The sequence below is a fragment of the Microtus pennsylvanicus genome, chromosome 1 (genome assembly GCF_037038515.1).
Source record: "Microtus pennsylvanicus isolate mMicPen1 chromosome 1, mMicPen1.hap1, whole genome shotgun sequence".
NCBI lineage: Eukaryota > Metazoa > Chordata > Mammalia > Rodentia > Cricetidae > Microtus > Microtus pennsylvanicus.
Window position 1 is genome coordinate 113,281,956 of NC_134579.1, and position 16,341 is coordinate 113,298,296.

The 16,341-nt window shown below is 52.8% G+C and overlaps 1 protein-coding gene across 2 annotated transcripts in view; it reads left to right on the forward strand.

Annotated features, from left to right (window-relative positions):
• The window catches only part of Abcb9 (ATP binding cassette subfamily B member 9), a 33,508-nt gene that overhangs the window by 7,331 nt on the left and 9,836 nt on the right, over window positions 1-16,341 (forward strand). For both annotated transcript variants that reach the window (XM_075979130.1, XM_075979123.1), the window contains exons 3-10: window positions 3,639-3,753; window positions 4,158-4,288; window positions 5,132-5,337; window positions 6,415-6,612; window positions 7,685-7,813; window positions 9,332-9,520; window positions 10,411-10,584; window positions 14,803-14,962. In XM_075979130.1, coding sequence (XP_075835245.1) covers window positions 3,639-3,753; window positions 4,158-4,288; window positions 5,132-5,337; window positions 6,415-6,612; window positions 7,685-7,813; window positions 9,332-9,520; window positions 10,411-10,584; window positions 14,803-14,962 — 1,302 coding nt within the window. The remainder of the gene's footprint in view (window positions 1-3,638; window positions 3,754-4,157; window positions 4,289-5,131; window positions 5,338-6,414; window positions 6,613-7,684; window positions 7,814-9,331; window positions 9,521-10,410; window positions 10,585-14,802; window positions 14,963-16,341) is intronic.

Below are 16,341 nucleotides of genomic sequence, written 5' to 3' on the forward strand. Positions count from 1 at the left end.
GTCAATGAGCTAAGAAGATAAAACGCCCCAGACAGATCCACGCACGCGGGAAGCACACTGACCTTGAGTGACCCAGCATCAGGCTGACTTTCCGGTTGACCTTTCTTCTGCATTTGCATCACAGCCCTGGCTTCTCTCGGACGCCATCTTGGGTTCTTCTGACTGGCCTTTGTGTGCCCTTCAGTCACTGTTGGTGATATTGCCAGCTCTGACTCACTCCAGGTCCTGATCCCTGGCACCAGATGTCACTCCATTACCTTGTCCCTGTGCCCACGGTGGACCTGTGGCTTGCTGTGACATGCCCCAGGGGTACAGCTGTCCTACAGTGCCACTGAGTTCTGGCAGCCTTCAGGGTTCCATCAGGCCAAGGGCTCAGTTCGAGTCAGGCTCCAGCAGGACCGATTCTGACGAGCTGAGCCTGTTTCTCACCCTGCTGTGGGATGTGGGGACAAGCAGGGCACCTGGCCAGGTGTGGAGTAGGCGCGAGGTACCGTGAACACGAATCTTCAGTCCACAGTCTGCGCTGACCCTTTCTGTACCCTCATGGCCTACACACAAAAAGAAAAGCCCCAGCCACCAAGTGGGGAAGTGTTCAATGCACCCCGCCTCTCTGTTTCATCTGTTTGAGACAGGTTCTCACTGTATAACCCTGGCTGTCCTAGAACTCTGTAGACCAGGTTGGTTTTGAACTCACTGAGATAGAGATCTGCCTTCCTCTGCCTCTCGGGTGCTGAGATTAAAGGCATGCGCCACCACCGCCTGGCTTTTTTTAATCACATTTTTATTTATTCATTTGGGGAAGGGGGCTGGTTTAGTGCATGCTGTGCCCTGTGAGTGGAGCTCAGAGGACCACTTAAGAGAGAGTCAGTTCTCTCTACCGTGTAGGTCCTCAGGTTGTCAGGCTTGGTGGCAAGAGCTTTACCCACTGATCCATCTCACCAGCCCAGGATTCTTTTTTTTTTTTTTTTGGTTTTTCGAGACAGGGTTTCTCTGTGGTTTTGGAGCCTGTCCTGGAACTAGCTCTTGTAGACCAGGCTGGTCTCGAACTCACAGAGATCCGCCTGCCTCTGCCTCCCAAGTGCTGGGATTAAAGGCGTGCGCCACCACCGCCCGGCAGCCCAGGATTCTTTTCTGTTTGTTTTTGAGTTTATTTTCTTTGTGTCTGTGGCACCTGTGTGGGCACATGTGGAGGCCAGAGGTCGGTGTTAGTTGTCTTCCTCAGTCACCCTCCACATTAATCTCTTGAGGCAGGGTCTCTCATTGAACCTGCAGTTCACCGGTCCAGCTGGGCTTGCTGGCCAGCGAGCTTCAGGATCAGCCTGCCTCTGCCTCCCCAGTGCTGGAGTCGCAGGCGTCTGCCACCAAGCTCAGCTGTGTATGTGGGTGCCAGAGTCGGACCTAGGATTCTCGCGCTTGCATGATAAGCACCTCACCCACTCATTAGCTCTTCTTTATTTGTTGTTTTCACACAGGACCTCACGTGTCCCAGGCTGGCCTTGAACTCCTGATCTTCTGCCTCCACTTCCCAAGTGGAGACTATAGGCATGTGCTATACCATACCTGCTTATTTTTGCTATTTGAGACAGGGTCTTATGTCACTGAGGCTGACCCTCCACTTCTAATCCTCCTGCCTCAGCTCCCAAGCACTGTAAATCAGGATTCTTCCATTGAGTTTCTTGGCATCTCAACTAACTGTATAGAAATGTGGGCACGCGATGAGCATGTAACTGCTAGGCGCTCCAGTCACCGCCTCTGTAGAAAGAAGTCATTTCCACAAATAGCAAGAACAAAAATACCAAAGCCATAAGAACACCGGGTGACATTTGGGACTTGGAGGAGATGAGGGAGCAGATGTCTGAGGTAAGATGTGTTCTAGGCAGAGGGTTAGTGTGCACAGGTCCTGAAACAGAAGGCACCTGGTTGTTAACATGGCAGCCAAGGCTGCGAGGCTGGAGCAGAGAGAGCTGGGGCAGAAGCCATGAGCCATTGAAAGGACCTTGGCTCTTTCTTGCTCTAAGTGAGTTGGGAATAAATGGACCATGTTGAGAGGGACAAGATCTGAGTGAATTTTATAGTGGGGAGCAATCGCTGGGACACCAGGCAAGATGGGCAACTCGGAGCAGAGTGGGACCTGCCTAGGCAGCAACAGCAGTCAGATTTGAGAAATTAAGCCCGGTGTAGAATTTGGATTGTCCATGATGCTTACAGATTTCCTCAGAAGGTTTGCAGTATACCTCCAGCACTCAAGACCACACAGCCCATCATCACTGGAGCTCACTGATGGTTTCTTCCCTATGAGTAAACTGAGGCGGAGCTGCAGCTGTTAAAATCCAGCTGTGGCTTGAGACCCCATCTAGCTAGAGCTGGATAGCCTGCTCGAGGCTTCTGCTTCATGTCCAGCAGAGGGCGCCAGAGCCGCACGGAAGGGCAAGGTGCAGTTCTGTAAGCCCCTACCTTGTGTCCAGCCTCAAGCCTGGCTCAGCCTGTACAAAGAGCTTCAGGGAAGACACCCAGAGGAACCAGGCACCCAACCTTGAGGGCCCATGCTTCTGCACCAAACATTTTTGTGAGGGTGGGCACTCCAGATTCTTGGGAAGCAGGCGTTTTAGCACAGCATTAATCTGACAGCCTTGGAGCTTGTCAGGGCTGGAGTAGCCAAGAACAGGGCATTCCTACTGCTAAAAATAAAAGGTGCTGCCAGGTTTGGTGTCCGGTGAGGGTTGCTGTCTGCATCCAAGGTGAGCAAGGCTGTGCCCTTGGAGAGAGGCACTGTGTCCCCCAGCAGCTACAGGAAAGGAAGGGCAGGGCTTTGAGATGCTCATCCCAGCTTCCGAGGAAAACATACCTCAAAGCCCCACCTCTTACATATATGATCTGTAACATGAATGAACTTGGGTTGAATCTCAGCCATTCTCCTTCCTTGCTCTGGGACCAACTGAGTCAGCTGGTTGAAGATCAGGAAGCCTGTGGGTGAGGGATCACCCTGCCAGCTGCAGAGCTCCACCCCTCAGAGGGGAGGGACCAGCATGGTCTGGAGTCAGAATAGCAAGGTCTTCCTGGTTCTAGAAGGTAGACTCTCCACCCAGACGAATGAAATCACCTTTGGCATCCTCTCAGCTGATGATGAACTGTGTGGAATGGGTGATGGCAGGACCTGTGACGGGCCCTACTCTGGAGGGAGTGAGGTGGCTTCATGTGCTCCATGCCCAGGTGTCGTCAACGTCAGCTCCGGCCATGTAGATGGGTCACAGTGTTTTCTATGAAGGGGGGTGGCTGTTAGTTTTCTTCTCTGGGTCGAACTTGGCTCGCCATTGAGAGTACAGCCCATCATGGGGGAAGTCATGGCGCAGGCACATGAGGCGGCCGGTCACGTGGGATCCACAGTCTGTAAGCAGAGATGAACGCTGGTGCTCGGCTTCTCTGTTTTATTCAGTCACGGAATACTGGAGCCCACATTTATGGTGTGTCTTCCCACCACAGCTAATCCTGTCTAGAAACTCCTTCACAGCCATGCCCATGATAATTAAATCCCATCGAGTTGACAGATTAACCACTGTAGGGGTAAGCAGGCACTGGCAGAATAGACGATGGGTTGCTCAACCTGTGTGCTCCCCCTGAGCCCGTCCTGTCTCCCCCAGGTGAGACCTTCCTGCCCTACTACACAGGCCGGGCCATCGACAGCATTGTGATCCAGAAGAGCATGGACCAGTTCAGCACGGCCGTCGTTGTCGTTTGCCTGCTGGCCATTGGCAGGTAGCCACCCAACCCAGGAGGGAGGGCAGCAGGGTGCAGGAGCAGGTCAGCACCATGGCAGCGTCCCAGAGTAGCTTTGAACCCTTTGGTTGGGCCACACCTTAAAGCCACACTCTCTTGTCTCTGAAGATGGCACCAGTCCCTAAGGATATGCTTTCCCTCCCTGGCTGGTTTGAGCATATGCAGGCCAAAGGACTAGCTTCCCATGCTGTTCTAGAAGGATCTGCTGACAGTGTTGAATCCCTCACCCTTGCTAAGGGACTTACTGGGGATTGAGGGGGTCTAGACTCCAACGCCATCCCCTACAGAGTGGCCTGTCCTCTCTCCTTTGGGGGAGGGTCAGTGGGTGGTGGCTGTTGCCTGCCGGAAGGACACCGGCTATACCGTCTCTCATCTGCAATCAGCTCATTGGCCGCAGGTATTCGGGGCGGCATTTTCACCCTCGTATTTGCCAGACTGAACATTCGCCTCCGGAACTGTCTTTTCCGCTCTCTGGTGTCACAGGAGACAAGCTTCTTTGATGAGAACCGCACAGGTTGGTCCCTCCTGGGGACTTTGGGTGTCCAGGGAGAGCTAGCTTTTTGTGGGACCCAACAGCAGCATGGCTTGCTCTGCTAGCCCTTCCTATGGTCCAATTCAGGGTGGAGCCCTGGGGTGTTAAACCACCTGTGGAAGTTTTGGGGTGAGCTGTGGTTACCACAGGACCCTGACCAGGCCACTTAAGGTCTCTGCTGTGGCAAGGCCTCTCAATGGGTGCCAGTTCAGTCTGAGAGTGGCCTGCAGATAGGAGGAGCCCAGGTGGAGCAAGGATCAAGAGACCAGCCCAGTCCTGTCCCTTGGGGCCTGTTCCCCACCCCGTCAGCACACCTGATGGCTGTTGCAAGGCCCCTGGCCCAGTACTCCACATTGTGTGAGACACCTGCTATGTGTTCCTCTCCAAGCTCAGGTGGCTATTTCTAAGGCGGGCATGGAGGGTGTTTACCCATTCTTGCCAGTGACTGCTGGCAGAAATAAGTTTGAAATCTCTCTGTGATGAGTGTGTGGTACCAAGCTGGCCCTTCTTAGCTGACATTCAGCTGCTGTTCCCACTCAGAGGGGAGGCAAGATGTTGCAACCGTATGTGGTGACCTATACCTGTGATTCTGTCAAGGCCAGCCTGGGCTACTTGAGACCTGGCATCAAACAAAACAAAGAAAAAAATGGTACTAGGGGCTGGGTCTGGCTAGCCTTCCAGAAGTGCCCTCTATCATTCCCAGAAAGCATGGCAGGAAAGATGTGATTCACACTGCCCATCTCAGAAGTCCCTTAGCGTCCCCTGTGCCCACCCTGGCAGCTCTGGGCTTCCTTGCCGCAGAGGGCTGAGCAGCCTGTGTTCCAGGGGATCTCATCTCCCGCCTGACCTCCGACACCACCATGGTCAGCGACTTGGTCTCCCAGAACATCAACATCTTCCTGAGGAACACGGTCAAGGTCACAGGCGTGGTGGTCTTCATGTTCAGCCTGTCCTGGCAGCTTTCCTTGGTCACCTTCATGGGCTTCCCCATCATCATGATGGTGTCCAACATCTACGGCAAGTACTACAAGGTAGGCGCCACCCGATCCCTAGGCAGTACCTGTGTCTGCTTCAAGAGCCTTGGGGGCTAGGCAAGGCTGTTGGGAAGTAGGAAGTAGTATGCGTTCATTTGTGCCTTCATTTGGTCATCGGGCATTTCCTGAGCTCCAACTGTGTCCAGCACTGAGAAGCAGTGAAGTAGGCCCCACCTTCAGAGCTCATGTCAAGTGACAACTAGCCTCAGGTCATGGTAATCGCAGCAGTGGTATCAGCCGGGCATGGTGGCCCACACCTGCAATCCCAGCACTTGGGCTTGAGGACCGCCACTCCAAAGCCTCCAAAGCAGAGTGAGGCAGGTGGCTGTGAGTGGGGGGTGGCTGTCTCAGGACCGCACACACGGGGCTCTGTGGTAGAGTGTGGCTGTTGGGTAGGTGATGGGATGCAGGGAAGTGACGGTGATGAGTGCAGAGGTTGACTGAGTTTCAAGGGGGTGGTGACTCGGGCCTTGCTTGTGATCCAGTCTGCTCTGCCACTGCCTGTTAACTGGGCTCACTCTCCCTGGCTCCTAGATTTGTGGGAGCTCCAGAGCTGAGTTCAGACATGCAAGTCTAGGCCCCTAGACAGGCTCAGGCGCCGCTGGGGAAGGGACTCAAGAGCAGGAGCTCCAGGCCAGCTAGTGGGTCTCTGCTCCTGGCTCTGGGACTCTCCCCTGTGCAAACACGTTTCCTTCAACCTCCAGCCTTGGAAAAGGCTATCTCTCCTCAGCTCTAGTCATGGATTCCCCACTAGTTTCTCACTGAGGGGAAAAGTAAAAGGTTGGGATGGAGCCTGTTCCCTTCCCTGTCCCTGCCCTCACTTTGCTGCAGTATTGCTGGCCTCAATCTCTGCCCACCTCAGGCACCACCTCCAAGTGGGTGGAGCCTTGAAGAAATTAGCCATCTAAAAAATAATGACCCAGCCCTCAGAAAGGGCACCCCAAGTGCTCCACTGAGGTCTGCTCTCAGAGTCTGCCCTATCAGAAGGAAGTGGGACTGGGGCTGGGGCAGGCAGTTGGGATGGAGGTGGGTCCAGGAGGGTAGTGTGACTGTCCTGCCCATTCCTATCCACAGAGGCTCTCCAAGGAGGTCCAGAGTGCCCTGGCCAGAGCCAGCACCACAGCCGAGGAAACCATCAGCGCCATGAAGACCGTGCGCAGCTTCGCCAATGAGGAAGAGGAGGCGGAGGTGTTCCTTCGCAAGCTGCAGCAGGTGTACAAGCTGAACAGGAAGGAGGCGGCGGCCTACATGTCCTATGTCTGGGGCAGCGGGGTACGTGTGGTCAGATACCAGGGGTGAGGGGATGGGCATCCAGATAGGGAGCCCTGCTTGGGTAATAGTCTGGGTCCCCACACATGGGTGTCAAACCATCTGAGAGTCTTTCCTGGAAAGACCACAGTGGCCTTCAGAGGCCTCTGCCCGTTTCTGTGTGAAGTGGCAGGCAGGGAGACCTTGCTTCCCCAGTCTAGCTATGGCCCAACCTAGGTTTCAGCCAGTTTGTCCCTGTCTCAGTAGCCTAGGAGGTGGGAACTGGGCCAGCCCAGGAGTGGTGGGGGCAGGGAGGTGCAGTTTCATGGGAGGAAGGAGCTAGAGGGGTACAGGGAAGCCAGGAGGCAGGGACTATTCAAACGACACTACCTGAGACACCCCCTAAAAATGCCAGTCAAGCAAAAGAGAAGGGACAAGCTCAGCCAGCTGCCAAGTCTATCTGCCAATTCTTGCACAGTAGGGCTCTTGGGGTGGGGAAGGGTTGCTAGGGATCCTGAGTAGGTTGTGGGTTGTCTCATCTCCCAGACCTCCTTTCCCCAAAGACTATAGCAGGGGGTCCCCAAGATTGCCCTTCAGGAGCCTAGTTAAGGGAACAAAAAGTTCTCACTGTCCAGCCTCTGCCTGGCTGCTGTGTGACCTTAATTGGTGCACCAACTTCTCTGATCCATGCTCTTTACAATGAAGACTGCCTGGCCCAGCAGAGGAACTTGAGGGTGGCATGTGCCAGCCAGGGCCTTACAAAGAAAGCCTTGTTCTGCTGCCAAGCCCACAGCCTGCTCCAGTCAGGGGCCTTTGTAGGGGTTGCTGGTGGGGGGTGGGGGTGGGGTTATGAGTGACAGGTAGGACAATGAAGTTTTCCATTTGTGGCAGAGTCTACAGAGCCCTTAAGGCTGCCTTCCAGCACCCAGTGAGATGGCTTAGTGGGAAAAGACACTTGTCACCAAGTCCAGTGACTTGAGTTCCAAAAGAAGCTACTCTCCTGTTCCCACTCACAAGGTTGGGGGCACAGTAGAGGGCAGGGCTCTGGGCAGCTAAGGCCTGGGAACATAACCCAGGGCCTCTCCCCTCTGTGCAGCTCACACTCCTGGTGGTCCAGGTCAGTATCCTCTACTACGGGGGCCACCTTGTCATCTCGGGGCAGATGAGCAGCGGCAACCTCATCGCCTTCATCATCTACGAGTTTGTCCTGGGAGACTGCATGGAGGTGAGTGGCAGCCGGGGGAGGGGAGGGTGCGCAGTGCAACAGGTTTGGATTTATATCGGGTGGGTGTGTTTCTAGCCAACAGAATGAATGCATGCAAGATTGCATTCAGACCCATCTCAAACAAGGTGCTTATGATATACCAATGCTAGAGAAACAAGCTCTGAACCGGGACATGTGATGTCACTGTTGGAACACACGGGCATAGCGAGTGTGTACTGTGTGATGACATCACTGTGTGAACACACGGGCATAGTATGTACCATGTGCTCACACTGTCTTCACAGCAATCGTGTGCTCTGTTGGTGTGAACTTACATCCCCAAGGTGGACACTGTTACAGCACCTAAGGGACTGAGCACAAGACCAGGCAGGCATCCTCCGCTCAGACTGTGCCACACTTCTTGCTGTGTGAGGTGGGCATTCTCTGTTCTTCTGAGAGAAGCTACCTCATTGCCAACAGGTGCTCAGAGAAGAGCCCTGCTGTTACAGCTGCGCTTATAACGGTGCGTTTGCAGCCAGAGAGATGAATGCAGAGTATTCATTAGAACCCATGTAAAAGTCAAAGTAGGGACAAGGCTATGGCTCCCTTGGCAGAGCACTTGCTGAGCATGGGTAATTCTAGGTTCTATCCCCAGCCCTGAATCAAGGAGGCTTGCTGGTGTGGGCCTCACCACAGCCCTGGAGGGGTAGAAGCAGGTTAGGTCTGGGGCCTTTGACTTGAGTGGGAGGCAAAGTGGGGAACTAACAGTTGACAGCTTGGGTATCAACTCAGAGTCCCCAGCACTGCAAGTGGGATATCTCTGAGACTCTTTGCTATCACCAGCGTTGGGGAGCCCAGGCTGGCCATACCATGACTATCCCTTTATAGACTTTCTTTCCCTCCCCAATGCCTTGACATGGTGGACATATCCTTAATACTGGCAGCAGAGACAGATGCGTCTCTGTGAGCCTCAGGACAGCCTGGCCAAATTGTAAAATCCTGTCTGAAAGAATCCTCTTCAACCACATATTGAGTTGTTTGAGACCAGCCTGGGCTACGTGAGGCCCTGGAAAAACAATTGCCAGACTGGTGCACGTCTTTAATCTTAGCATTTGGGAGGCAGAGACTGGCAGATCTCTGGGAGTTCGAGGTCAGCCTGGGCTACATAGCAAATTCCAGAACAGTCAGGTATACATAAACCCTGACTTTAAAAAAAAAGAAAGAAAAGACTTGATTCTCACTCTGCCATGCTTACCACACACACCCTCTGCATGGCATGCAGCATCCAGCATGGTGGCAGTAGAATCAACAAGACCAGCCCTGGGCCCTGGGTCCTAATGCTGGGTCACAGGGGCATCAATTTTTCGTACCACCTTCATTTTTCATGATCACTGTCTGCTGTACCAGCAGGTGGCATTTGGGGGTCCCCTGCATCTCCTCCAAAGCTGCAGTTCTGTCCTGGGACTCCCCACACCCCGTCACTGGTGGGTGTCAGGAACAGACTTGTCAGTGGGACCAGGGTGTATGTCTTTCTTGCAGTCTGTGGGCTCCGTCTACAGTGGCCTGATGCAGGGAGTTGGGGCCGCTGAGAAGGTGTTCGAGTTCATTGACCGGCAGCCAACCATGATGCATGACGGGAGCTTGGCTCCTGACCACCTAGAGGGCCGGGTGGACTTTGAAAACGTCACCTTCACTTACCGCACTCGGCCCCACACACAGGTCCTTCAGGTAAGAGCGACTCAGGGCCTGCCAGGACCATCCTTCCTACATCTTGGTTGTGTGGCCAGGAGCAAGTAAGGCCAGTCCCTGGGCTCCATTGAGGAAACCTGCCCTTAACTGAACTCCAGGAAGACCTGTTAGAGAGGGCTAGACAATGCTCAAGTAAAGGGTCTGCCTAGCGGGCTTCCATCCCTAGTGCCAAAAAAAGGATTGTATGTGTTGGGGCAGAGGGGGCTCTTCAGTCACTAATCAGAAGCGGATTGGTGGGACCAGAGGTGTGCTGCAGTCATGGAACACAATCAGAAGCTCAGCGAGTAGTGAATCTGGGCTCTGCTGAGGAGAGGGGTAATGACAGACAAGCAGGACTTCTCCTCAGAAGTGACCTTTGAGTAAGACCTGTCCAGGAAGCAGGAGCTGAGCAGGTGGCTCTCTGCAGAACACACTCCAGCAAAGGGGCCACTGAGCCAGTCCTGGTGCTCTGGCTTGTCATCCCAGCTACTGAGGAGACCCAGGGCAGGAGGACCACAAGTCAAGGGCCCCCTGGGCTGCAGAGCAATGAGTGCCAGGCCAGTTAGTGAAAGGAGAGCTGGACTAAATTCCACCTTTTGGGAGTCTGCAGCAGGAGGATTGCCACTAGTTCAAGGGCTGTATAGGAAGTTCTAGACTGCCCAGGGCCGCAGTATGGGGATATAGCTCAGTGGTTGAGATTTTGGTTAGCACACATAAGGCTCTGGGTTCAATCCCCAGTACCTCAAAGAAAAAACAACCCTCCCCCAGGCCTGGTGTCCTAGAAAGACCACTCAGGTGCTGGCCAGCAGCACCAGCTGAGGCAGAGGGCAGGGGGTAAACTGGGTGATACCCTCCTGCCTATGAGACCTGGACATCTTGTGTCCCTGCAGAATGTCTCCTTCAGCCTGTCCCCAGGCAAGGTGACAGCCCTGGTGGGGCCCTCGGGCAGCGGGAAGAGCTCCTGTGTGAACATCCTAGAGAACTTCTACCCGCTGCAGGGCGGCCGCGTGCTGCTGGATGGCAAGCCCATCGGCGCCTATGACCACAAGTACCTGCACCGCGTGGTGAGTACCACACACCCTGTCCTCCTTCTCTTCCCTTCCTCGTAAGCTGTGACACAAACGCAGGGACGTACAGTTTAAAAAACGTCACTGATGTGACCTCACCACATAGAATGTTTTGGCACTCCACAAGCTGCCATGCTCCTTCTCTTCCCCCAGGGGTAAAGCTTCACCTGACCCCTGTGACAGCCATTTCCTTCATTGGCATTAATTTTACTCCCTCTGGACATGCCCAGACTGCATGGCTCTGCCCCAGCCAGCCTGAGCTTCTCCAGGCAGAGTCAGAGTGCACAAGGTCGCTCCCCTTCCCATGGGCTCCTCGCCTGCAGGCGCAGACAGCCATGCACTGGATCCCAGGCCTGGCCAGGCCTCTGGTTCTGTGTTCTCGTCAGCACTGACTGTGCAATCATGGGCTGGGTGTGTTCTGATGGTCATTCGTGTGGAGTGTCTTGGTGATACTCACCCTCCTCACCCTCTCTGGCTCCTGATACTACTCACATGTCTCTTTTAATGACACAATGCATTTTATCCTGGTTGCTTTCAGGACCATGGCCTGTCTTCCCTGTGTATAATGGCTTTGGTTTCTGTTTGTGTGTTTTTAACATGTGTGTGTTCATGCAGAGGTTGGACAACTTTCAGGAGTTGACTCTCTCTCCCTCCACCCAGTGGGTTCTGGAGATGGAACTCAGGGCATCAGACATGACAGCAAGCACCTTTACTTGCTGAGCCATTACCAACCCTTCTTTCGGCTTTTTGAGAAAGGGTCTTTCTCTGTAGCCCAGGATAGCTTCAAACTCTTGGCAGTCCTCCTGCCTCAGGCTCCTGAGTGCTGGGATTATGTGTGTGTCACCAGATCCAGGTTGAGGATTTTTCTTGCTACTTATTATTTATTCACTAAACAGCGAACCACAGCAACTGTTTACCTCGTGTGGGCATTGTGCGCAGAGTCATAATGGGCTCAAGGGGACTGAGAACACAGGGTGTGCCATGTGTGGGCTCTGTGTTCAGAGGAGAGATCTGGAATCTGAGTGCATCCCAGTCCCATCCTGAGGCTGCAGAGGGCCTGTCTTGTGTCTGTCCCTCCACCTGAGAGTCACCAAGCAGCCTTGTGTGCTGCATTTTCCAGTGCTGAAGGATGGTCACTGTTAAAATTGCTGTCTGTCCATCTGTCCACACCTCCCACTCTGGCAGGACTTTGAGTCATTTTGCTTTTTTTTTTTAAAAAAAAAGTTTATTCATTTATTATGTATATAGTGTTCTGCATATATACCTACAGACCAGAAGAGGACACCAGATCTCATCACAGATGGCTGTGAGCCACCTTGTGGATGCTGGGAATTGAACTCAGGACCTCTGGAAGAACAGCCAGTGCTCTCAACCACTGAGCCATCTCTCCAACCCCCTCGCTATATTTTTTAAGCATCACAAGAGTCACAAGGATCAGGGTGGGATGGGGGTGGCTCTGCCCTCATGCCATGATAGATGATTTGGATCACTGTTTTGTTTTCCATATAAAAGGGACAAGGAAGCCAGGAATGGTGGCGCACACCTTTAATCCCAGCACTTGGAAGGCAGAGGCAGGTGAAGCTCTGTGAGTTCGATGCCAGCCTGGTCTACAGAGTGAGTCCAGGACAGCCAGAGCTACACAGAGAAACCTGGTCTCAATAACAACAAAAAGTTCTTATTGTACAAGTGATAGGAGCAGAGTTTGAATCCCCAGAACCTATGTAAATGTCGAGTGGGTGTGGCAGCCTGCTTGTAATTCCAGCCTCAAATGGCAGAGGATCCCCAGAGCAAGCCAGCCACTGAGACTAGCCACATGGGCCGGCTCAGCGTTCAATGGAGAGCTGCTGCCTCAGTGAATAAAGGACGACTCCTGACATCAGTCTCTGGCTCTTCTCATATGTGTGCACACGCACAAACACACACATACGCAAAACAAATGTAACTTAAGATTTTCTTTAAAAGAAGGTAAAAGTTGCTCCTGTGCTGACATATAAACAGGTATTCAGACTGTGTGCTAGACAACACCATCTGTCCAGGAGAGCCTCCACAGCAGGGGTGCGTGTGTGTGTACGCATGCATGAGCCAATGTGCTGGAATGTACATGTGTGCATTAACAGGGCTGGAAACCAGGGCCTCATGTTAGATAAGTCATCTGTCGCTAACCTAGCCAGGCTCTAGTCTCTATGCCTTAAACATTAGTCCCTGCATTAAACATACATAAGCAGAGAGGTGAAAGGTGAGGGCTGTCCCCAACCCCTGTGTGGTGCACACTGGGCTGCAGTCACTCACAGCTGCAGTAGTGCATGGCTCAGATTACAGACAGCTCTGCTAAGTGGGGAATTCTGTGGGCTTCCTCCCCTCCTGATGCCTAAAGACACCAAGCCCCATTTATATGCTTATTAGTTAACCATCTGGTTTTCCTCTGGCCTATGTTGTCTCCTTACTTTTAAGTTGTCGAAAGCACAAAACTGTCAAGTGCCACACTATAGCCATTGATTTAGTGATTTTTGTCATATTTTAGTGATTTCTTTTTTCATTTTTGTGTGTGTGCGCACGTTTGCATGTGTGACATACATGTGTGTAGGTGTGCATGCACATGTGTGTGAGTGCACGTGGATTCCTAGAGTTCCCCCAGGTCACTCATGTGAGAGTGCACATGGATTCCTAGAATTCCCCCAGATCACTCTTGTGTGTGTGAGAGTGCACGTGGATTCCTAGAGTTCCCCCAGGTCACTCATGTGAGAGTGCACGTGGATTCCTAGAATTCCCCCAGATCACTCTTGTGTGTGTGAGAGTGCACGTGGATTCCTAGAGTTCCCCCAGATCACTCTGCACATGTGTGAGAGTGCACATGGATTCCTAGAGTTCCCCCAGATCACTCTTGTGTGAGAGTGCACGTGGATTCCTAGAGTTCCCCCAGATCACTCATGTGAGAGTGCACATGGATTCCTAGAGTTCCCCCAGATCACTCTGCACATGTGTGAGAGTGCACGTGGATTCCTAGAGTTCCCCCAGATCACTCTGCACATGTGTGAGAGTGCACATGGATTCCTAGAGTTCCCCCAGATCACTCATGTGAGAGTGCACATGGATTCCTAGAGTTCCCCCAGATCACTCTGCACATGTGTGAGAGTGCACGTGGATTCCTAGAGTTCCCCCAGATCACTCTGCACATGTGTGAGAGTGCACATGGATTCCTAGAGTTCCCCCAGATCACTCTTGTGTGAGAGTGCACGTGGATTCCTAGAGTTCCCCCAGATCACTCTTGTGTGAGAGTGCACGTGGATTCCTAGAGTTCCCCCAGATCACTCTGCACATGTGTGAGAGTGCACATGGATTCCTAGAGTTCCCCCAGATCACTCTTGTGTGAGAGTGCACGTGGATTCCTAGAATTCCCCCAGATCACTCTGCACATGTGTGAGAGTGCACGTGGATTCCTAGAATTCCCCCAGATCACTCATGTGTGAGAGTGCACGTGGATTCCTAGAATTCCCCCAGATCACTCATGTGTGAGAGTGCACGTGGATTCCTAGAATTCCCCCAGGTCACTCATGAGTGACAGTGCACGTAGATTCCTAGAATTCCCCCAGATCACTCTTTCACCTCATAATTTGAGGCAGGATCTCTCTCAGTCAAACCCAGAGCTCAGCAATGCTGCTAGTTTCACTGAGCGGCTAGGGAGCTGGCCTCTGCCTTCAGAAGCTGGAGTTACAGGTAGGCCTTCATGCCCACCCGGCACCAATATGGGCTTGGGGATCTGAACTCGGGTCCTCCAGTCTGTGCAGCATACTGAGTTTGGGGTAGCCTAGATGCCAGAGTAAGACCTTGTCTCAAAAAAAAAAAAAAAGTGGGGGAGGATGAGTAGAATTAGGGCAACTGCCATGTGGCGTCATGGACACTCACTTGGCAAAGTCACAGAGCTACTTCCTTTTCTCTTTCTCTCTACTCCGGGAACTTACTTGGCTTAACTCAGAGCAACAAGATTTGCTAGCCCTAGGTTGTCATTCTGGGGGGCCTGAGGTATAGGAGGGTCTGGGTACCAACGCCCTAGCTAGGAAGTGAGGAGGCAGTTGAATGCAGCCAGCAGGCAGATTAGGTTACCAACCTGAGACTCCTGGCGTCAGCCAGGCGGGGCTGGAGACGGGGCTGCCAGTGACAGCTGGTGGAGGCTTCATGGCAGCTTCTCCTAGCCAACTTGCTCTCCACTCCCCACAGATCTCTCTGGTAAGCCAGGAGCCCGTGCTGTTCGCCCGCTCCATCACGGACAACATTTCCTACGGTCTGCCCACCGTGCCCTTCGAGATGGTGGTGGAGGCCGCACAGAAGGCCAACGCCCATGGCTTCATCATGGAGCTGCAGGACGGGTACAGCACAGGTACCATGATGCACCTCTGAGTTAGAGCTGCCAGTGCACCCATGCCCCACAAACATGGACACGTCAGTTAGTCCCAGTGGCGTGTGATCTTTGAAAAAGGTCGTGTATACCCCCAGGGACGGTGGGACATAGATCTCTGAGTTCGAGCCTGGTGTCAGGGCCACATGGGGAGACCCTGTCTCAAAGCTGAACAAACAGGGAGCTGGGGAGGTGACTTAAGCATGTCGCTGTCCTTTCAGAGGACCAGGGTTCGATTCTCAGTACCCACAAAGCAGCTCACAACTGGCTGCAACTCCTGTCCCAGAGGCTCCCGTGCCTTGTGGCCTCTGGGGCACCAGGCATGTGGTACACAGGCATACATGCAGGCAAAAGACCCACACATAAAGTAACGATTTGTTTTTGCTTGAGATTGTGTGTGTGTGTGTGTGTGTGTGTGTGTGTGTGTGTGTGTTTAGAGACAGGGTGTATCCCTGACTATCCTGGAACTCTGTAGACCAGGCTGGCCTCAAACTCACAGAATCTGCCTGCCTCTGCCTCATGGGATGAAAGGTGTGCACCACCACCTGGGTCAATTTTTTTTTAAAAAAGGAACAAAATGTCTATTTAACTGGGCATGGTGGTGCAGGGAGATTGCTACAAATTCTCAGCTAGCTAGGGCTCTGTGAGGAGACCCTGTCAAACAAACAGTGTGTATGTGTGTGTGCCTGTGTATGTGTGTATAGTGTTACTGGGCCACCTAAAGATTTATTTGTGTGAGGCCAGCTTTCAGGAGTCAGCTTTCTCCTCCACCATGGGCCCAGGTCTGAGCTCACTGTCGGGTCTGTGCAGCAAGTGCCTTCACCTGCTACGACATCTTCCAGACCTTCCTTGGGTTTTCTGACAGTCTTACTGTGTAGCCCAGGCTGAACTTGAGCCTGCATCACCCCAGCTTCCCAGAGCGTAGCAATCACAGTTGTACACCACACTATAACACCCGGTCTTTTATGTCTTTATTCTGCCCTTTTATAGACAAAGGTCAGCCCTTTAATTGTGTACTTGTCCTTAGCGCATCTTAATGACCTTTCCTATTGGTGCAAGGACCTGTCCCGCCCCTTCTTTCCTCTTATCTGCATTAAGTGTTCAGCTTTTATGATGACTTATTGACTTTGTTTCCTATTGACAGACATTTGAGTTTTCTTATTAATATTTGTCTTGGTAATGACAATGTTGTAATCACACCCAACACCTGCCTCTGGTCCTCTGTGGGAGAGACTTGACCTGTAGGGACATTCCTTGAGGCAGGCTTGCACACTGTGTTCAACAACATGTCAGGGCAGAGCATCACAGTGGGGTTTCCTAGTGTGCTGGGTCAGGAAGACTGTTCCCGCAGACCACACCAA